At 39.7% G+C, this 24,248-nt stretch overlaps 1 protein-coding gene across 1 annotated transcript in view; it reads left to right on the forward strand.

Annotated features, from left to right (window-relative positions):
* The window catches only part of XIRP2 (xin actin binding repeat containing 2), a 158,872-nt gene that overhangs the window by 118,872 nt on the left and 15,752 nt on the right, over positions 1-24,248 (forward strand). Inside the window, exon 4 of the mRNA XM_048869980.2 lies at positions 5,647-5,778. Within this exon, the coding sequence (XP_048725937.2) occupies positions 5,647-5,778 (132 nt within the window). The remainder of the gene's footprint in view (positions 1-5,646; positions 5,779-24,248) is intronic.

The raw sequence follows: 24,248 nt of genomic DNA on the forward strand, positions 1-24,248 counted from the left end.
AATACAGGTTTCTGTACTATTATCAATTTTTATAGTCAGCAAGTAATAAAATTGTATTCAAAACAATGCTTAACTCTGACTGCTCAGGCTATGGAATTTGAAATTACTGCAGCGTTAAACTGGACAATGATACAGAATCATAAAACGTAGGACTGGGAGGGAGCTTGAGACGTCATCTAGTCCAGCCCTTTGCGCTGAGGTAGGACCGAGTATACCTAGCCTGTCCTTGACAGATGTTTGTCTAACCAGTTCTTAAAAACCTCCCATATAATGAAAAATGAAAAAGCATTGTTTTACAATAAGATTATCAAAACAACTAGTCATCTATTATATAAAAATAAAAAAAATCTGATGACTAATTTTGTTTTACTATTGTGCCTCTCTATTCAATAGGAATTTATTTTACAGAAATACTATAGAACTGAAATAACTAAGTAATAATTGTATCAAGGTCTCCTAAAACCATGAATGAAATGACAGTAGGCTTGAACTTGGTTACCACATTTAGGGAACACCCCTTTTCGGGTGACAGTGGAATAATTAAGGTACTCTAACAACTTCAAAACTAAAGGAGTGCAGCATCTGGGTTTGAATTGCACATGGAACTAAAGATTTATCTTAAGCATATGTTGACAATAGAAAACATAGAAACAGTATTTTGATCATGTGGTTTTCTTTTAGATTATGTTAGAAAATGTAAGGGTAGTAAAAACACAGCATTCTTTAATGGACCAGAAAATAGGTACTTAGAATTTCTCATTTAAGAAAGAGATGAAGTTTGAAATTATTGTAAAAACAGAAATGTGAGAGATAAGTGTAGGAGTCCATTAATGAGTCTGGTCTCCTGTTGATTCCAGTGAGTTACTCTTTTTGGCATCAGTAGGAGTTTTCTGTTGGTATGAAAGTAAGGACAGACCATGAGTGTCTGAAGGAACATTATTTCAACAAAGAAGAGCCACTATATTATTTTTTTACTCAATTAAAGACTGTAGAATACACCCCAGAGTTCTCTTCAGAATGTAAGGTAGGAGATTAAAAAGGAATAATCCTAAAAAGCCTAGATCCTGGACCAGTGAACAGGAGAACTAGTGCATACACACACTTCGATTTATATATATTTATAAAATGTAGTAAAATGCTGAACAGCAAAAAGAGAAACAACAGAGAATTGAAATGTGAGGCTGGTGGGAACTAAGGCACATGATGTTTGGTTTCAGTGGCCTGTTCCTTTATCATTTGTACCTCAGAAACCTTGCAGAAGGGCACAGACAGAAAGATGATCAAAATACTACTTAATAGAAGTGAATTGTTATACTTTGGGCTTGAGATTCTAAATGTTGCACTCTATTTGCATGATCCTTAAAAATATCTGGAAGGAGTTAACAGCTCTGATTATGTTTTTAAGTTTCCTAAATGATTTCCTCCTACTAAAAACCAGAGAAAATGGCAAACTACTTTTACCATTTTTATCTTCCCCAGGCTTCCTGAGAAGTTCACTTAAACACTTTACAGAGGTCTCACTGATGTAACAACCAGACCCAGAAAAGTATGCTAACATTAAAAGAGTTGATAAGACACAAATATTTGTGATTTATACAAGGCTCATGGAGTCCTAGAACAAATGCTTGTGGAGTGTCTAGATGAGCATTGAAAAAGGTGTGAATTAACTCAAGTTAACTGGCAGTCATGTAACCCAAATTACAGTGGTGTCACAAACTAGTCTGGACATAAATTTGTCCTATTCTCTGCTGAGCTGTCATTTAGCAGCACTAATCTGTATATACAATGTCACACAATTATCTCAGCACCTTGGGAAATTGAGGGAGAACTTTGGATGAGTGAATCCCATTGCTACAAAATAAGGCATACACTTATAATGGTGAGAAAATTAACCATTGGAATAATTTATGAAGGGTTATGGTGGGTTCTCCATCACTGACCATTTTTAAATCAAGCTTGGATGTTTTTTCTAAAAGATCTGCTTTAGGAATTATTTTGAGGAAGTTCTATGGCCTATGTTATATAGGAGGTCAGACTAGAGGATTACAGTGGTTCCTTCAGGCCTTGAAATTTATGGGGGAAAAATGTTTCCCCAAACTATAAAATACAATAGAAATGCCTGTAGCTATTATACAGTCTATCACAATAGCTGTTAAAATACCTCTGAGTATAGCTTAGAAAGAGCAAAGCTCAGATAAGATTTAGAGAAAAATAATACCTAGGAAAAAGGTAGTTATTACTTTCTGGATGCTTGAGAAGAAAATATTTTAGATCAACATGTAACAAACAGCGCCTGCTTGATTGCAGTAAGAAATGAGAAGTAAAACATACAGGAACCCTAGATTATGCATAATAGTAAAAAACACATCATTTATGAATTTTTAAGCAATGGGCTCTTTGAGTACAACATCCACTCACATTTTAATTTGAGAAACTGTCTTACTACTGGATTTGTTCTTTTCTGATATACAGTTAAGATAAACTCTTGCGTAATTTTCATAAAACGTCATGATAGTCTATCAGTAGTACCAGCTATAGAGTGACCCTATATAAATAAAAGAAAAGGAGTACTTGTGGCACCTTAGCGACTAACAAATATATTTGAGCATAAGCTTTCATGAGCTACAGCTCACTTCATTGGACGCATGCAGTGGAAAATACAGTGGGGAGATTTTATATACACAGAGAACATGAAACAATGGGTGTTACCATACACACTCTCATTACAGTGTTTATGGTAACATACCATAACCCCTGGAGCCGGCCCTGGAGAGTGTGTCCAGATCCTAGAGAACACAGAAATAACTTTACACTCCTCTCTCTAAGATACTCCCATTACTGCATCTCACAAAATCCCTGTGAGATAGGGAAGTATTTCCATCTTACGGATGAGGAAGAGACAAGACCCTGCCTACACCAGGAAAAAAAGATGTATTTTTAACAGGAGTTAAAATCCTAGTGTAAAAGGCAGTTGTAGTTTTCACATGTGGTAGCTGGTCAAAGAAAACCGTAGACTCCACCCTCTGACCACATGTGAAAACAACTACCTTGTTAACATGTTAAAACACTCTCCCTCCCCTCCCCCACAGTGTAGGCAAGGCCTGAGTAATTTGTTCAAGATCAGAGGGTGTATGTGGCACAGCAAGGAAATTAATCTGGCTCTCCCCAGCCACAGGCTAACGTCGTAATCACTGGATTATTACAGCTACTGAAGGATACCCCTTCATCAGTGGCATGGCACCATCATACACCTTCCAAGTGCACTCTCTTCTTGCAGCTGGAAGTAGGGAATTATGGTCTCCAACTTCTAGAATGAACAGTTGGGGCATTGACTGGACTGGTGCCCAGAAGACTCCTGGATCACAGCAGCACAAAGGTGTCTTACAGTCACCTTTGCACCCCTTCCCGCCAAAGCTGTGACAGCATTCCTCAGCCACAACTCAGAATCTGGGTGCCATGTGTTTAAACATGCCAAACATACTCTACTCCTGTCTCTTAATATGTTAACTACATGTTGATGTTGCATATTTTGGGTTATATGTGGTACAGTTTGCTGCATAAAGATTTTTTGTTTGGAAATATTCTACCATTTTGAAAGAGACTACAAATTTCAATGATATTCCCAATATGAAGAGTAGTGACTCTTTCAAAATGGATGAATTGTATTAAGTGTAACCCCTGTAACTGAAACAATCTCAATAAACTTAGCATGTGTAAAAAAACACAACACTTTGGCCCCAATCCAGAACTTCCTAGTTAGTTAAAACTGTTGAAATCAATGGTAATTTTGCCTAATTAATTCAAGATCAGGTTCTATGAGAAGGAAATTTTAACACTGCCCATATAAATCTCTGAAGATTCCGTCACTTCTGCGAGGCATGCATGAAATGGCCACTTGCTAAAACAACTGCTTGTTCACATTTGCTTAACCATATATATACATCTTTCAACCGTAACTTCATGACTTTTGCATCTTTTGAAAATAATCCTGTTTATTAGGATGTGCCTGGTTACTCCTGTCAGATATACATACTAGCTGGCCCAAATAGCTTAGCCAATATAGAGAAATTACAGCCCCACTTACTTGATGCTTTGCTGGGTTCACTGGCTGGGTTCACTGATGCTGGGTTCTATATAAGCAGTATTCTATGGAGAGGAGGACAAGAGTATGCTTATGCTGCAGCGTAAGACCAGGGTTAGTGGACCTCAAGTTAGTAGATCCTGGGTTTGTTAACCTAGGGCTTGAGTGTCTACACTCATTTGTAACCCCAGATTAGGAGTTGTTGAACCCTGGGTCCTCACCTGGGGCTCCAGCATTTACACTGCATTATGGGGATCAAGTCCAACCACACACATCCCAGACTTCCTAGTGCCTTCCAAAAACGTGGCTGCTCTAGTACTTCATGGTTCAGTGTGGGCAAACTTGACTTTCCAGAGGGCAAAGAAAGTAGGCCCATGGAATTGTGGAATGCTTCTGGCGGACTCTCAGAGTGCAAAAGTCAAGTAGGGCTGGTCTACGCTGCAAAGTAATAGGGCTTGAATCCTGGTTCCCAGCTTGATTCTGGCTCAGACCCTCTATCCCCATGGGGTTATGGGACCAACCGTGGGGGTAGCCTGATTTGCATGTAGACTGAAGGGGGTGGGAGGTTAGGCTTTACTCATAGTTTGAACCCTGGGCTTACATTCCCCCTGGACAGCTGGAAAAACCTGGATGGTAATTGGTCATCACCCCATCTGTCAGAGTGAGTGAGGAGGTGGAACCCATTGTCTGCACTATTCCAGGGCAAACCAAACTGTTTGGTTTTTAATAACTAACCCTCTAGTTCTACCAGCATCTCAATTTATGACTGCTCGGTTCTCCAAGTTTATCACCTCCTGCAGGTTTGAGCCTGTCTGTGTTGGTGCCTGAATAGTCCGTGTGAATACAAACAGTATTATACATTGCTGGATACACACGACTAATCCTTAGCATCATGAAGGAGGCCACTGGGACCTGGGATATCAGTTTTGGAAGAGAGGATTTAGATATAACAGGATCTATTGCTTTTCTCTCAGCACCTCTTCTACACTACCAGTTAATGGTGTTGAAGAAGCTCTGGATAAGGGAATTCCACAGACTATTATTTGTATGTTTTTATTCTTTATAAATCAATGAGATAGTAATCCCACAGGGACCCAGTGAGGTTTTAACAACTAGCCTTAAAAGTTTATATGTTTAGTATTTTTGACAGCCTTATTTGGGGGTTGTTTTATTATGACATATACTATTATTAATTATTATTATTATTATTATGATATATGCTAATATTCATGGGTTCTGTTTGCTAGCTATTGTTGCAATATGTTCTAACAATAGTGAGATATCAGACATCAAAATGTATCTTACAGAGAAGCAAGAAAAAATTTCAAAATTTTGTATTAACTAGTTAAATGTAGAATCTACCAACAATGAGGTAGCAGAGCTTGTAGAATATGCGGATGGAAGTTATCACTAAGTGGCCACACAAATTTTGGAAATCAATGGTTATTTAAGTAGTAAATACACAACACAAATTATTTCTATTCCCTAATGAAAAAAAATTATTTCCATGAACATCTGTTCTTACTGTATCAGGTAATTAACACTTATTTTATCTATTACACTAGGCTATAGAGGAATCAGAGACCTGTACAGTACCTGGTGGCTTAGCAAGCATAAAGAAACAATTTGAGAAATGGGAGACTGCCTCTTCACAAAAGACCATTGATCAACACCAGTATGAGCACAAATCTGTACAGGTAATAATAACAGTGTAAGAGCTATGACCCACTAGATAACTTTGAGGGGAAATACTGTTACTTGCCATGCTGAATGTGCTGATTAATTTCATGATCACTGACAGACAATGTTTTTGTAATGTAGGTACAGAGTGTAATTTTATCTTTGATATATGCTACTGTAATCATATACTCTTTAGGCAGATAAACCCTCAGTGTGGAAAAGAGATCTAGACTTATAGCTGATCTACAGGAAAACAGATAAGTATTGTAAAAACCTTGTCTTTGGGGTTGTAATTCATTTTAAAAGTATCTGCAAGTACTTTGCATATATTTTACTTGGAGCGTTGTGAAGCCATTTTCCTTAGAAGGAGTTTGCTGTTTCTTTCATGTTTAAATTTAATCAGCTTCTCTAAACAGATCAAAAATTGCATGGAAGAACCCAGATGCTACATAAAACCACATTCCAAATGTTTTAGATAAAGGGTTTTTGCATTTTATTACTTCATCATCATATATCATGAAAAATGGTTGCAGAAGATAATGAGGTTGGAATATATGAAGACTTAGTGCAATGAATTTTATGACAAATCTATACTGTGCACTCTGAAAAATAGCAATGGATAGTGAATGGCAGTATTAACTGAGTTTGTTTGAGAGATATTCAAATAATGAAAGTATAAAACTTTGTACCACAAGATAAAGCTACAGCTTGAACGTAGTCATACTTAGTGTGTTAAATTAGGGTAACTTTACACAAGACCACTGTTTATCATTTTATTACTCATGAACATTAGAACCCACAGCATTTACACACAGTAAGACAAATTCTACCTTGGGGGTATGCTTGTGCAGTTCCCATTGAAGTCAAAGGGAAACTTGTGTATTCAAAGGCAGAATCTGAAGATTAAATAAATGAAATATAAGTAAGAGTAAATGGTGGGTTACGTCTAAGTCTGGAGGTACATTTTAGTGGAAATCATGGATTTGCAAATGCAGAAATATGAAAAGGCATTTGCATTTTTTATGGGGAGAATGTGGTAAAATAAAGAATTTATGATCTCAGATGTCTTTAAATTGAAATTGTGATTCTTTAAAAATTAATTAAAATATCTTATGGACACTATGATTATCTAGGTGTCTACTGATCCTTTTCTTCTTTGTAGTCTTCTTGTATAGCCTATTTAATGCTTTAAAATGCATTTGAATGTGTTTGCATAAGGTTTAGGGAGAACTATTAGTTTTTCTTCTCTTTGTGTTTCTGTGATGTCTGAAAGTGGCATCCTATGAAATGGTCTGTTGTTGCTGGTACATATATGAACCTGTCACCAACAACTAGACCTACCTAGATAACTCACTCATTCTCTCCCTCTCACAGTGTCACATTTACTCTCCCTTCCCACACAGACACACTTATTGACACACCCGGGATGGGTTTACATGGCAGACCACAGTTTTATTAATTATTCCTTGGGGAAGAGCACCACACTGCCTGCCCTCCGCTCTCACATGCCAGGCATTTGACTGGTTCCAGTCCAGGTTACAGAGATTTAACCATAAAGCAAACAGTAATTTGGGGTAGGGCCTCCCTGAGCTACCCCACAGACTCAGCTCAGTTGTGAAACCTCTTCCCTTCCCCGAGTAAGTGGGGGTGGAGTAACAAAGGCCACAAGGCTGGGATGGTGGGAGAACCTCAGTCCACAAAGATTTCAGGCTCCTCCCACCATAAGCACATAGTCCAACTACACAATGCCAGGATTCATTCACTTCTGGGAGCTGGCCCTTTTAGCCTTTACCTGCACTGGACACCAATTGCAAGCTGCAACAAGTTGGTAATCTTAGCAAAAAGATACATTCATTAATATAAACCTCAAATCCTATTTATTTCTAACCCAAATATGCCTCTGGGAGTCTGCAAGAAAGGCAAAAAACCCTACAAGACAACAAGCCAATGGGAAAAAAATCCTTCCTGATTCCTGTAAACAGGTGATCAGTCAGACCCGTGGCATCAGAAGCGGCACAGTTCCTAATCTAAGCATTCAGAGTGGGGAGAATGGGGCAGCTAGCCAGAGAGTGACATTCTTTTGAAAAGTCTGGGGTTAGCTTAAATAGGCTGTTTTCATCCCCCTTTGCCCTATCAATAGCTAAGGAGAGAACAGACGGGGGACAGGCTTGAGAGGCAGCCCCCTTCCCTGCCACACATATTTTTGCTGCTTATTCCCTGCTGTCCTATGAAAGGACCTCCTTCCGATAGAGGTGGCTAGAGGGTATGTTCTCACTAACATTTCTTTGTATTTCCTCTGAGGTCTAATTTTTTTAAAGTCATAGTCATTTCTCCCCTTGGAATAATCCAGTCTGTGACTTTTGTGCGTTTTGTGACTAATACAACTTTTCTTCATATCCAAATGCAATGTCAGAATTTGAACTTTCCATATCAGTAAGAGCCACTCCTGCATGTGACTAATTCCAGGTGTGGAATTGGGACCCATTTCTTTTGCAATAGCAGCGGTAGAAAATATGGGCCTGATTCAATATTCTGTTACACTAGTTTCACACCATTAATTTCAACAAAAGTACACTGTTGGAAATTGGTGTAGTGGAGAGGGGAATCAGACCTACATTAACTTTTTGTTGACATAAAGGGGCAAATCGCTGGTTGATGTAAATTGATGTAGTTTCCAGTCAATGAAATATGCCAGTTTACACCAGGTGACATTCTGGCCCAATAATAACTAATATTAGCTAGTCAGGTTTAACGAGACATAAAAGAAGAGCAATATTAGATATCTGACAATATTTAAATACAGTTAGCAATAATTATAGTAACAATTAGCTTTCATTTCTAATATATTGACATAGATGTTTCTAGGTGAGTTACATCACCATTTTAAGATCAGATTGTCTCAGTAAGTTTTGAAAAATAGAATAACTTTGAATGTGGAGTTACCTTCCAATGACCAATCATTAGACTACTTTCCAAACTTAATACTGCTGTTGAAAAACACAGATTGAAAAGCAACAGAGGAATGCAAAGAGATACACTTCTTAACCTTTAGGAAGGCACCAAATCTATTTTATTATAGGGGAGCTCGTAGTTACACCTATATTTCAATTGCTTAACACTTCCCATTACAGATACTTGCAACTTTTTTTAGGTGCTCCAGCATTTCTAATGTTTGTAGCAGGGCTTTTCAGGTCAGCAAAGAGAAATCCATAGGACCGTAGACATGCCTTTTCTTTGTCACATGACATTCTCTCTAGGTTTTGCTGAGTTATAAAATTATTAAATTGTTATTTCCCATCTCTTACTTGTGTCCCTCAGGTAAATTTTGGCAGCCTGCCAAAATAATAACTGAACATAAGCATTCTAAAAGGCTGCATCCACATCACCGCCAAAGCAGCAGCAGCAGCCGCCCACAATGCAGTGGAAACCCTGGAAACGGACAGCCTCCCAGACCCAGCAAAATAACCCGAGCAGTCCACACCCTCACTTTCTCCCTGCCCCTGAGTATCAGTCTTATCATGCTGATAACCAGTGTAGTTAGCTTAAGCTCTACTGCACTGCTGAAGGGCAGGGCTCAACCCGTGTTGATGATGAACAATCAGAGAAGTGGAGTACTTGTGGCACCTTAGAGACTAACCAATTTATTTGAGCATGAGCTTTCGTGAGCTCTACATTGCATCCGATGAAGTGAGCTGTAGCTCACAAAAGCTTATGCTCAAATAAATTGGTTAGTCTCTAAGGTGCCACAAGTCCTCCTTTTCTTTTTGACAATACAGACTAACACGGCTGCTACTCTGAAACCAATCAGAGAAGTATACATCTGGACAGAATTTCAAAAGTTTATAACGCAGCCAAACTTGATGAGGGGGGAGTTACAGTTATTCATGATAGAATTTGTTTGTACTTTTTTCCATTAAAATAAAAAAAATATCTTGGACATTACGTTAAAAAAAAGTTAAAATAATGTTAAGGTTGGAAGGTCAAGCACTCAAAAGTTAGGAAATGCTAGCTCTACAATTGCCTGTAATTCAGCCCCATGTGTGTAAACATTAAGATACAGCCTTTATTTATACAATTGGGTACTATATTTTCCCCACACAACCCCTGTTTCATGGGAAATGTAGCTGCTCAGCATCTCTAGCAGTGGTCTGGAGGAATGAACACAGGGTCGGGAGTCGGGTACTCCTGAATTCTAATCCCAGCTTTGTCACTTTTTTACTGTGGCCTCCGGCAAGTCTTTTTGTTTCAGTTTCCCCATCTGTAAAATGAGAATAATAAATCTCTCATCTCTCAGTAAAAGATAAATTCTTTAATTTTGAGGCATGCAGATATTACAGTGAGGATCGCCCTGGAAAACACTATGAGGAAATGAATAATTCTGCATTCATTGCACAGTTCTCAGTAAATAAGGCAGGGATCACTAGCTGAATGAAGAAGATAAAAATATTGAACGTCTGCCTCATTTCCTAAGCACTGTCCATCCTCTTCACTGAATGAGGCAGGGTCCTATGCAAAAATAGTATGTGATCATGTAATTAAATTGTGATTAAAATTTCCAAATTACCTACTTCAGACCCTAAATCCTACTGACTTTCAGTGAGATTTATGCTCCTAAATTTACTTACGTAATGCTCATGCATAAGGGGGCAGAATTAAGTATGCATGGGCAGTCTACATCAGGGGTGGGAAATTTTTTGGCCTGAGGGCCACATTGGGGTATGGAAATTGTATGGCGGGTCATGAATGCTCAGGAAATTGGGGGTAGGGGTGCAGGAGGGGGTGAGGGCTCCGGCTGGGGTGCGGGCTCTGGTGTGGGGCCAGAAATCAGGAGTTCAGGGTGCAGGAGGGGGCTCCAGGTTGGGACTGAAGGGTTTGGAGGGTGGGAGGGGGATCAGGGCTGGGGCAGGGGGTTGGGGTATGGGGGAGGGGTGTCAGGGCTCCGGCTGGGGGTGAGGGCTCTGGGGTGGGGCTGGGGATGACGGGTTTGGGGTGCAGAAAGGTGCTCCGGGATAGGACCAATCGGTTTAGAGGGTGGGAGGAACATCACTGATGGGCCAGGCTGCTGGGGTATGGGGGGGTGAGGGCTCTGGTTGGGGGTGCGGGCTCTGGGGATGAGGGCCTTGGGGTACAAGAGGGGGCTCTGGGCTGGGATTGAGGGGTTCAGAGAGTGGATCAGGGCTGTAGGGGGTTAGGACGCGGTGGGGGGGGGGGTGGGCTCAGGGGTGCAGGCTCCGGGCAGTGCTTATCACAAGCAGCTCCCAGAAGCATGTCCCCCATCCGGCTCCGAGGCACAGCCAGGTGGCTCTGCATGCTGCCCCGTCCACAGGTGCCACCTCTGCAGCTCCCACTGGCCATGGTTCCCGGCCAATGGGAACTGCGGGAGTGACGCCTGCAGATGGGGCAATGCGCAGAGCTGCCTGGCCATGCCTCCGCATACTACATGGGACCTGGAGGGGGGTCAAGCCAGTTGCTTCCCGGGTGCTGCGGGGCAAGCCCCCAACCCCACTCCGCGGCTGGAGCTCCAGAGGAGGGCAAACCCCTGACCCCACTCCCTGGTGGGAGCTGAGGGCCACATTAAATGGTCTGACGGCCAGATGTGGCCCACAGTTTGCCCACCCCGATCTACATTCTGGTTTTCTAACTTTTGAGTGCTTGACTTTGTAGCCTAGAAACATTCTTTTAACATTCTTTTTAACGTACCTCTTCTTCTATTGTTAAATTCTTCCACTGAACATATCACTTTCTTTGCCACTTTTACTATTTTCTCTATCAGCTTCAACAGGTTTAGAAATACAGTTCAGTTCACACATGATCCCAAAAGTATGGATTACCTGAACTATCCAACCTCCTGAGTGTGAAAAACAGGGCTGGAAATCTCAAGAGAATAAACATTTTTTGTTTCCAGTCAGCCCAGAAATACCACAAAAAGTCTCTCACAATATCTCACTGTTTCCACTTCTAGTTTCAGTATGAAATGAGACGTGCTGAGGCCAGGGAAAATCATATGCACACTTTGAAAGTGAACTGAAGCTTTAAAAGTAAAATAAAATTAAGTGGTGGGTTAAATTCAAGTCAGGGGGAGAGTCAGGCCTATTCTTATTCTACCAATCTAATCGGTCCAGAAGTAAGGCCACGTTTTGATATCCTTATTCAGGAATAGTTCTTTACTCCAAAAGCAGTAGGGTATCAGAATCTGGCCCTTACTGAGTCAACAATCATCAGTTCCACTCTCTTTGGGGTAGACGGTAACATAAAGCCTTCCCTAAATAAAGAGAGCACATATCTGTACTGAGGGAGAGCTGTATTTTGTACCAGGGGAGTCACACTGAGAATCAAAAAGAAAAGGAGTACTTGTGGCACCTTAGAGACTAACCAATTTATTTGAGCATGAGCTTTCGTGAGCTACAGCTCACTTCATCACATCTGATGAAGTGAGCTGTAGCTCACGAAAGCTCATGCTCAAATAATGAAGTGAGCTGTAGCTCACGAAAGCTCATGCTCAAATAAATTGGTTAGTCTCTAAGGTGCCACAAGTACTCCTTTTCTTTTTGCGAATACAGACTAACACGGCTGTTCCTCTGAACACTGAGAATCAGTTTATTTCATGCTCTCCTTCCCTCCTGCTCCAGAGGGGAAGTAATTTGCTCAACATCCATGCCAGTTGCAGGTTTCTTCCCCACTCAGGGTCATGTCAGCAGGTTGCTTAGTTCTGGTTATTCCGCATTCCCATCCGCCCCACTCCTCACCCAGATGCATGACATGGAGAGTAGTGGCCCTGTGGAGACTGCTTTCGCCGCTGTGGTGTGACCGACGATGCAGGGAGTTTGCACCGGGAGTAAAGAGGGGACTGAAATTCCTTTACTAGTCTGTGTGCCCTTGAGAAGAGAAATAATCTAGTCTGTGTGCCCTTTAGAAGAGAAATAATCTTGCTCTTAAAGATTACAAGTGGGAGGGAAAAGAGTACACCTCTGGGATCCCTATAGTATTGGGGCACAACAACTCATCACATCTCTTACAATCTTATCATCACAGCTGTTTGTCGTTCAGGGGTTCACACTTTTACAAAAAATAGCTTTTTCCCCTGAGAGTTACTTTCCATCCTAACAAAACCTTCACATGCTTTCTTATAAGTAGAGCAGAATTACTTTTTAGTTATTTATTTTTAAAGAAGAAAATAAAAACTGAGTGGGGAATACATAAAATGGTAGATGGAGCTATGAAAGAGAGAGGTTTGGAAAAGGGGGAATTGTCTGTAGAATTCCACACTTTTTCAATCTGTGTCACATGATAAATTGCTTAACTGATTTTTGTGTCAGAAGCCTTAGTTGTTCCTGACCTTTGTTAGAATAACTTTCTGCAACTATCTTAGATGTGGAGCCAATAGGGAACTCTGGCAGTACTGGTTTTTAATACATATATCTACTTTCGTAAAGATCCCCATGCAAATGTTAGCATTCAGGAAGATTATGTGGATTTGGTACAATAAGAAAATTATTTTGATAGCTTCTGACAGATATAATCTGACTCCAATGTGTTCATTCTTCTCAAAGACTTGTTTTGGAAAAAGAACTAAAATATGTATTTTATGAGCTGAATGCCCCAAATAACAAGGATAAGATGGATAATTATGTTTTTTTTTTCATTTTAGTTCCCTGAAATTGCAGATTGGTGGCTCTCATTCCACTGAGACATCTCTGCATGCACCATGCTATTGATATCAAAGCTACCAACCTCCCTCCACATCCTCCCAGAGCATGGCCATGAACCATATAGAATCAGATCAGTGGAATACCAAACAGGGTTTTCATAGTTTTTTTTATTCAAAAAATTGTTATTGATAGAATATGTTGAAATAAATCCTATTATACTAAAATAATTACCATATATATAACTCCCTATGGTTCACCTTCACTTGGATTCCTTAGTACAGCATGATGTGCACCCTCGCATGGGGTGGTTGTAATGCCAGCAGACAATGTAATGGACTTGAAAGGGCAGCTTTCCTTTCATTCTCATATATCCCTCATCCTTTCCCACTCATAGAATGTTGTCATTTCTCATTATGTTGTCCACCATATAAAGGGCCAGACTCTGCCTGGCCCTTGATATAGATGCATGGGTGTGTCATAGGGTAAGTAATAAGGAAACTTTCCCCACTTTAGCACTGCCTGCATAAGTGTTAGGGAGGTTTGCAGCTCCTGCTATGTGGGAGATGCCAGGATTATTCTGTCCCTACTTCCCCAGGAGCACAGTGCCCTGAAAGGGGCAGAGAGGGATGCGTCAACGCATAAGCCAGCAGAGCTAGCTGGTTGCACTGGGTCAAAAAGCTGAACTATGACATACTATGGCTGGGCCTGGAAGGGTACAGTGCTTACTATGGACGTGGCCTAGAAGGAGCAATCCCTAGATTGGAAAATCTTCTGGGAAATCCTTGTCTTTTCACTACTCTGTCAAGTACAGTTCCACACACACCCATATGAGGAATGATCCATCTATCCTAGATTTTTCCTAGCTATCGTTAGAATCTAAGGACTAATACATAAAATTAATAAGTAAATTATTAGGTGAATTATCTTCTCACTCTTGCTATTTGGAGCCTTCAGCACATAAAAATCTATGTAAGTAATTTTTAAAGGAAGTATTTGCAGGATGTATTTAAAGGAAAGCTATCTGCATTTTCCTCTGGAAACAGCTCTCTAATATCACAAAAGAAATCATCACAAATGACATGATATACTATGTAGAAAATACAAAATGATGTGGTACAAAGATTTTATCAGTGTGAGTTTATAATGGCCACATTACTCATGAGTGGCAAAGCTGAGAGTGAATTATGGAAGTCATCCCAACCAATAAAATCTTTATACCACCATTTTATAGAGCTTTAAACATTTTTATTGATACTGGGCTGAGTCCCCAAGTGCACCAAACTAGCGATTTACATCTCCTTTTTGCTTCTCCCTGATCCTGGGTCTGGCCCAGGCCAGTTCAGTCCCTAACACAATTTAGAACAACTTCTAGGTTCCTTCAAGTTGTACTTGTTTATAACACCACTGTAGGGGCTGGTATGCTACATCATGGTAGCTATACCTTGGATACCAGTTTTCACATTAAAAAAATATTATGGTTGTGAAGAATACCAAATATGAATCAAATATAATGTATGCAGTGGTGTCTACCTGAGTTTCAGAGAAGCTATTAATCTCAAATGTGAACCACTCCCTTAATTTCAAAAGGATGCTAACTCAGATGTCAATGTGATATGCTAAATGTCAACATCATTAATAGATCTGGGTGGGAAATGGTTTTTCCTGTCCCGTAAAAAATAGAGATACCAAAAATTTTTCTCCATCTCAAATTGAGACCAAAAAGTCAGAATCTTAATTTTTCACTGAATAAAAATAATTAAAAAATATAAATTGGTTTGGGTCAATCAAAATGTTTTGTTTCAATAACATCTATACATTTGTTTAGATTCTGACTTTTTAAAATCTTTGTCTAAATTTACTAAAATTTTAAAACAAAGTCATTTCAACTCAGAAAACAAACCTTACTTTTCAAAAGTTTTTTTGTTTTGTTTTGTTTCCAAAACTTTTTTGAGTCAGGAGATTCGTCAAAACCAGCCCTATTTCAAAAAAAGAGTTTTGGTTCCAACAAATAAATGTTTCCCCAAAACATTTTTTCACCAAATAATCCTGTCAGGTGTGATTATTAACTATTTCACTGCTCTTCAAATCTTACAAGAAGGAAGTGGAAGTATCACATTATGAAGGCTGACAAAGGAAGCATTTTAAAATACTATTTAATCATATTAAATTTAAATTGTAAAACATGGGTAATGCCTTTAACATGACACTGTTGGATTCATTTTTCATGGAACTGGTGGGGCTCAGCTTTCAAAATTTTGGAGATGCTTCCATAAAGGAAGAGAAAGCAATAAGACAAACAAAACGATGAGATAGACTAGAGGAGAGAAAGAAAGAGGAGACACAAATGTACAGAAAAACAAGGAAGAAAAGAGGCATGTGTGGAGGAACAATTGGGAAGGGATGGTGCAGTGAATCTATCAATGCTTTCCCACAAAGATTTTTCACTGATAATTATGCTGGCTACCAAAGTTTCCAGATAGGCTATTAAAAGTTTTAGTTAGATAGGCCATCTGACTTCTGTGCCATAAATCCAGCACCTAACAGATACTTTCACTTACCTCACATAAAAACTGCTTGAATGTCTTCTCTGTTGCTCACAGTCTGATCTTTTTTAACAGCAAGGGATCTATTCTCTCCACTGAAGTACAGAGGATTTATGCCTGTAACTTACATTAGTGTTAATAGGATTTATTGTGTAAGCTCCACACAAAGATGAGAGAATAGATGACTAAAAGTCTTCTTAACTGTATTTTCAGCTTTTCACAAACCTGTAGAAGGAAAGCTGATTTCTGCTTAGTCTTCATTAGGGATATGATGTATTTGAAAATCTAATTAAGAGGTATAATTCTTGAGATATTACTAATTGGATGAAAGCCTCTTTTCAGCCTTTAGATTTTGCAAGCTCAAGTTTCTTATTACACTGAAGATTGCATATTTGGTGGTGTGCATTCACTCCAGCCTGTCAGATAAATTCCATGCTTTCACATTTGATTCACCATACAATAAATCCTGCACGGACAAGGTGCATTTGCATCTTTATTTGGAACTAAGGTAGTGTCAGAGTTGTATGTTGACCAGCCTGCCAATATTTTCCCCATCATTCTCATCTAAATATTTTGCCTCATTCCTGTTTGTGATGCAGATACGTACATGCTAAAAATATGTTTTAAACTATGTAACCAGTCAGTGGTGACAAATATGGTTTCTATCAGACAAAGCATGTCTATTCATCTATCCCAGTCTCTGATGTAAATTAAGCATTGTAAGGCAAACACAATGGGAGCTACATTTGCATTCCAAATCAATGTGGGGATGTAAAGTCAACACTGGAAGACACTGGAAGCTAAAACCCACAGTGTTGTCCTGCCTTTGGGTGTGTGTGGAAAGATTATGAACTTTGGGGTATAAGAGGAAAACAAAACAGGACCCCTGTTTGATCCTGCACCGAGGGACTAATTGGGCAGTGTGATTCCATTCATTAAAATGGGATCTCAACCAGGGTTTGGTTGAAAAACACTGTAAAGGACATCTGGGTAAGACAGACATCTTTAGACAAGGCCTTAACCTATTAAAGTTAAGTTTAGTCTATAAGACATATGTTATTCCTTTTGTTTTACTTGTGACCAGTTCTTATTATATTTGCTCACTAGTCTTAAATGTTAACCTTTGTTAATAAACTCGTATTTTTTCACTATAAATAGATTACAGTGCTGGTAATGTCTAAGAAGGCAAGAGTCTAGCAAAGCCAGAGGCTAGGAGCTCTGCACAGCAGTATAAAGGATGAGTCAATGAACCCAAAAGTCCTTCACAGAGCAATGAGAGCTGGGGTGGGAGAGGGGGAAGATGAGTCAGAAAACTTAGCTACTCCACAAGATAACGAGATCTGTGATGAATAGTCAGGGAGCTTGGTACCAACAGGGCATTGAGAATCAGAGGGCCTAAGGGAGGTGAGCTAGGGACTCTATGGAAGCTAGACGATCCTCAGGACAATGAGATCCTTTTTGGGAAAAGGAGAAGCCAGATAATCTAGTTCAAGTTTTATGGACTGAACAGAGAAATGGTTTAGAGCTAAGACAAAACTTTAGGGCAACATTTTCAAGCTTGAGTGCCTAGAGTTAGGCACATAAATAAAACTAGTATGGGTTTTAGAGATGCTGAGCTCCCATTACTCCAAAAAGAGAGAGAGGGAGTGTGGTCCAGTAAGACTGAGCATTGGATTGGGAGTCAGGAGACTTGGGTTTTATTCCCAGCTCTACCACTGACTTGCTGTGTCACCCTGCATAAATCACTCAACCTCGCTGTGCCCGTTTCCTTATCTTTAATATGGGGATAATGATACTTTCCTTCTTTTGTGAAGTGCTGTCAGATCTACAGATCAAAAGCGCTATACAATATAGGAGCTCTATATTACCATTGAATAGGGCAAAAACCAGCCCATCTTATTCATTGACTTCACTGCATAAGGAGCCAGGGAGGATTTGGATCCAAATTAGAAAAATATATATGAAAAGTGAGGCTTCAATTTTTGTGAATTCGGTGTTTCACTCAGCCTTTTCCCTCTGCAGCTGTTTTACTCATGTCACATAAGGTCAACTCTTGCCCCCATTTTTAGGCTGACATGAGCTATCTTTTGCTGCCACTTATCTGCAAGGGGCAATGAGGTAGGCTATGCCAAGAAATAATGTGATCAGTTCTCTCCCCCAGAGTTGAACAGTGATGTTTCTATGGTAAGTCTGGTTTTGCCTGGTCTAAGGGTGAGTAGTTTTTAAATCTAGTTCTCTACCAAGCCACTCAGATGGCTCCCTTTTATCTTTGATAAAGGCGTAAATTCTTAGCACATCAGCCTCAGCATCTTTGCCCTTTATACCCTGTTGAGGATTCTCTCTCAAATAATCAGCAGAAATAGTCAAATTCACTGGAAATAAAATCACTCAGACTATGTGGAATAGTCTTTAAATTTAGATTAAATAATTAGTGCAAGACCATAAAATCCTATTTATTCTTAAAGGAACTGCACTTTCATGGAAAACGTGATTATATACTTTAGTAGCAGAAAGCTTTCTCAAGATCATTGAATCAAACCTCAGACAAAATCTTTCAATTTGGATACAGATCTCAAAGTATAGATGAATCCAAAACTTTGATCCAAGATGCTAAACAGCTCATTTCACTTATTTAAACAGTTGTACTGAAGGTACTGTTACATATATGTATTAAAATATTGTTACAATAAACAAACTGCGTGGCTTTTTATTCAAAATATGTAAGTGAAATATTCAAATAATATTCAACTATTTGTCTTCTTTTTTTTCTTTTGCCACAAGCATCCTCCTGTTTCTCTTTTTTAATTTGAGTGTAACAGGGCCTCCTTGGTCCTGCTTCTGTCTCAGTTGACAAACTACGCAGAGACCCTTGTGCTGGTCCAACACCTTGTGCAGTTTATTTATAAAGGAGTCCCATCACCTTCATAACATACATACCTCCTTTATCAAGCAAGGGAGGGAATCTCTCTCCCCCTCTTACTGCCTGCTTTCCCCTTTTTTCACTTCCTTCCTGTGCCTATTTGTGGGCTAATGGATTAATTAGCCGCCCTGCCCTGCCCCACCCACAAATTAGGCACAGCTCTGTTTAGTCAGCGTCAATCTGATTTGCCTGATTAGAGTTGCTGTGAACAGAGTGCTGACTGAGGCTTTCATACCTTGCACTCTGTCACAATGAATTTAGTGCTTGTGAAAGTTGCCATATTAATGACACTGAAAACTAAAATCTGTGGTTTACCTACAAAATGGGGAGCAGCAGTGCCTGTGCCCCACACTGCCCGTGCATCTTCATTCTTGTTCTGGAGAGACCTTCATCAGGTAACACTACTTTTCACTCTTTGTGGCTAGTCATTCTTTCCCTTTTCTGATGAAACGGCTGAGAGGCGCCAGTTTTCGTGGTGGTCATGTGATGTGGCTATACACACTGTCAGTCACACATGGAACCTTATCTTTAGCCTGGGAGTGGACATTGGGAGCATGATAAGCACACTTCTTTCCTGGTCCATCCACCAACTAATCCAATAAGAGATCATGGTTTCCCCACTACTCCTGTTTGATTAGTTGAACCAGCCAGAGTGATTTTCTCTTAAAGGTTCTTGTACACAGTGTACTCTAAAAATGCTCTAGAAACTCTAACTTTCCAACTAAATGACCAAAGTGCTGATGAGTAGGTAGAACAATATAACTGTATGGTAGCCACAACCACTGACGTTTTGGTCCCTAAATCCCCTACATCAACCCCATAGATCACTTTCATTCATTGACAACCCACATCATATGAACAGTGAAAGCAGAACACTAACTCACTGTTGACAAAAAATCCAATCAGAATCCATTCAACAAAGGCACAAAGACTTCTTCAGGAATACACTACTGCCATGCTGGAAATGAAGAGAACCTTTTTGATTGTGCCTCAGAAGCTGCAAAGTCACAGCTTGCAGAATTGTTCTGTAGAGTAAACTGGCTAATCAATCAAGACTGCATAATCGGGATGTCAGACACAAACACTTACTGCAGCAAAGAGTTCTCAGCCTACCTCACAGAAAGGATAAACTGAATATAAGCCAAACTTCCTGGGACTGAGGACACCAAACCAGAACAGAAAGCATCACCCTTTACTTAATTTGGCCCATCATGGAAGGAGAAGAAGCTCAAGACACTTGTAAAATGGATTCTTGTCCCGCCTGGCTAGTGAAAGCCAGTGACAAGCAGCTGGGCTAGTACTGGTGGATATGATCACTGCTTCTTTCAGAGAGAGGAACTGACTAACCTCCCTGAAGAATCTAATAGTCCACCTAGTCCTCGAGAAACCAACACTAATTCTCTCTCTTTCTGATTGCCCTGCCTAGGTAAAAGACTGAAAAAGATAGTCTAAAGAAAACTCCATTGGCAGTCTCGTGAATTTATTTATGCTTTTACCTGTACGGGGCAATAGATTTGTACAGAGCTGTATCCTGGAATAAGTTTTTATTTTAATAAGATATGTATAAAATGTTGATTTAGGCACCTGAACAGAGACTGAGTGGTGGGCACAACATACAAATTAAGATAAATACCAACATGATTCAAATATGAATTGGTGAAAGGCTATATTTTCTAGTGTGGATCATCAAGCTATCCAGTCCTGTTTTCTTTTGGCAGATTTTCTGTTTCTCCATACAAATAATTTTACTCTATAAAGTAATCCTCTTTCTTTTTCTGCCACAACACAGAGATGGGAAACTCCAAAAATTGTCAGACAAAAGGAAAAGGCAAACCTAGGTCCAAAGTGTACAACACAGACAATTACTGAAAAACAAATCTTGGAACATTTTACAACAGGATTCTGTGTCAGATATTGCAGCACAGGGGCCCTAAAATTGATGCATTGGCCACTAACATATAAAGCTAGTGTAGCAATTACAGTTCTATTCAGTAATAGCATCTGAACACCTGAATAAAAATTCAGTCTCCTAGTGCAAATATATACAGACTTATGCTCATGTTTGCTTCCTCCTAAAGATTATTTTAATTTTTTTAACAATTTTTAATATTTATACAACAGGAGTCTCTAGAGATCCTGATCTAGGTCGCATTGTGGTAGATGTTGTACACACACTTAAATAACACAGTATCTTCCCCAGACAGCCCACAGGCTACGATAATGATAAGATTTAACAGGTGGAAGGAACCAACAAAGAGAAGGGTGGAGGAGAATGAGAAGATGAAGTAACAGGGAAGTGAACATTGTGCATAATGAACAGCTGTCCCAACTTGCCACATGATTAACCATTGTCTAGTTGGCAGTGTGTTAAAGGGGGCCCCAGATCACAGGGAAAGCCATCATCATAGTAGAAGGTGTTTTCACATCTAGCTCTAAAAATACTGACATTTTTCTCTACTGTTGTCTTCTGTGTCCCTGCACAGATGGATACCTGCAACTGTTCTCTCCTGATAGAATTATACATGCTCTGACTGACACCTTTGTAACACTTTCAGCATCTTGGCCACAGCATTCATCCTCTTACTGTCGTGCACCAGTTCACAAATCCTTAAAGATATCTAATATTCTTGTGGAGATGTGTATGGGTGAATCACAAAGTTACTTGTGGTATTCCTTTGTCTCAATATTGGGTGAATTTGACATCATAATGTCATTAACGTTCTATGCCTTTCTCTACCAGCTGCTTTCAATGCATATTATTGATCTCTAGCACTTTTCAGCTTCTTTAGGTGTTCTTAGATGTCATGTCAGTTATGTATTTTAGACAATATTATTGTACCCTATAAAGCAAAGAAAAAAATAATCACTTTCTCATCTACTGTAATTTTACTCATGCCACAAGTTCTACCCCTGATCAGCAGTGTCGGCCTGGCTGAAACTTGGATTTTGGAAGTTACGGGCACATTCATGCACAAAGAATCACAAACTGAGATCATCACACCATTCACTAGTTGTGAGTTCCCAAAGTCATAATGAGTTGTGAACATCCCACAGTTATGAATTGTTTACATACACAGACTATTGATCCTGTGCTATGCAATTCAAATTATTTCATCCTTGAAATTAGAAAGTATTTAGCCACTGTGAATAAAATATAATTTTAATAATGTACATCCCAGAAAGACAGACAAAGAAGTCATCTTCTCTTTGCAGGCATAACTCTAATCAGGATAATGGGACAGTGTTAATATTAGGACTAGATTTAGCTGCAGCTGTACATTGGGTACAGTGGGGAGCACTGAATGGCATTCTGTAGAATGCTTCCCAGTGTGTTTGTGTGTGGAGCACAGCCCCTTAAGGGGTGAATTATACTCTCCCTGACAACATATTGGTGGCCAGTACAGAGGGGTGGGTTCTGAGGAGCAGCATCTCTGTAGCAGCCCATGTGCTTCCCCAAGTGAAATTTCAACCAGCTTTTAAGCAAGCCATATAAAGGTAGGGAGTTCCCTCCTCCCCTTCCATCACCAATAGCCATGTAAGTATAGGGTCAAAATTTGGTCCTTAATATTTACGGCTGCTTAAGGTACTGTTAATTATAGCTTTACATAGCTATGGCTATTATTTTATGCCATTGTGACTTTTAGCAACATAGTAGCTATTTCATAAGCAGATATAAATGTTGCAGCAATGATGCTGTGATTAGGTTTGGTTTCTGACTACATTAAGCTTAATTATATTCCTTTTTAATACTTTATACAATTCAAACAACATATAATGACAAACATCAACATATTTTGCATCTTATGATGAGTTTTTTCAATAATGAGATCTTGACTTACAGATCTAAAACACCCATGCCTAAATGCGAAGATGTACGTATATGTAAAATATAACTATTTGAGAGGAGGGCAAGATAGATCTCTAAATCTTTGCAAGTTGCCTCCCTTCAGCTTTGTGGGGAGCAAACACTGAAGCCTTTTTGTCTTTCTGGGAAGCTAACTCTCAAAACTGCTCTATGTCCCTAATGTCAGTCATGTCCCCATCTTGCCTATCCCAAACCCTGCATGCACTTTTACAATGCAAGCACGGCAGTGACTAAGATAAATGAGGTTAGTGACCCACTAAATCATCCATTGGGTCACTAGCCAAAAGATTTATTCTACCTGTACCAATATTTTAATTCCTCTTCTAGCCTAATCAGAGAATGTTACTGCCTGGTGGATGGGGGGCGAGATTCATAAAGCCTATGATGGGGATGCAGGTAGTCTTTCTGCCATGGAGCCAAAGGTTCCTGGCAGCTCACCATGCAGCAGGGATTTGGGGGCCAATCAGTGGATCTTCCACTACATAGATTTCTCCGACATTCCTTCATGTAGGTGCAAGCTCCATGGAGGCTACCTTGGTCCTGAGGCAGGAGTAATAGCCATGGAATGGCTCTATTGCCATAAAGGGACTGAGTGCATGGAGCCGGGGAGGCAACTGTTACACTCATGGCTTATTTGGCTGGAAGCAGGTTCCAAGGTTGGAGATTTAGGAAGTCAGTAGCTCTCTATTCTTCAGAGTGCATATCTGCAGCCTCACTTACACAACACAGCTTTGATTTGTATTCTCACTGAGCATTTGGGAGTTTCTTCTGAAGAAGGATTAGACACCTTTTTTTCCCCTTTAAATTGGAAGCTTAGATTCAGCAGAAACTAATGGGTGAGTCCCTCTTTTATGAAGGAGTTTTCTATTTGATATAGACAAATAGGTGAGTTGATTTGTCAAGCATAGATCGCAAAACTTTCGAAAAACTTCCGCAAATGGATATAAATAATAATAGTTTGTACTTATGGAATGCTTTTCATCAGGAAGTCTCAAAGCATTTTATGAAGATTGTAAAATGGGAAGAATATAATGTTTACCAGATAGGTAAATGAGGCACACAGAAGTTAAGTGACTTGTGCTAGGCCAGAAAGCAAGTCAGTGGCAGAATCTGGGATGAAACTGAATGTAACTGTCGCCATGATAGGCATCATAGACATTAATTTAGTTTACACAGATATAAAACTATCTCTCAAAACTTTCAGCCCTGTACTCAGTCTATTAGACCACAATTGCCTTTCTTTTCAAATATAAAAGCAGCACATATGTTACATTGGATCTTCTGTTAAGACTGAAGGCAGTATGAGTCTGAAAGTGCCTATGCAGCCTCCATTTGTGCACATACAAACGTGCAAATGCATTTACATGTGCACACATCTTTGTACACTCTCTCTCTCATGCAAAAACATTATAGAATGTACTGTAAAGTGCCTCTGGCCTGATTCCTACTAATAAGGAGTAACTGAGCTGCTATGCAGAGTCACCTTCATTAAAGCAGGATCAGCTTCCCA

Source organism: Caretta caretta, chromosome 11 (assembly GCF_965140235.1).
Source record: "Caretta caretta isolate rCarCar2 chromosome 11, rCarCar1.hap1, whole genome shotgun sequence".
Lineage (NCBI taxonomy): Eukaryota > Metazoa > Chordata > Testudines > Cheloniidae > Caretta > Caretta caretta.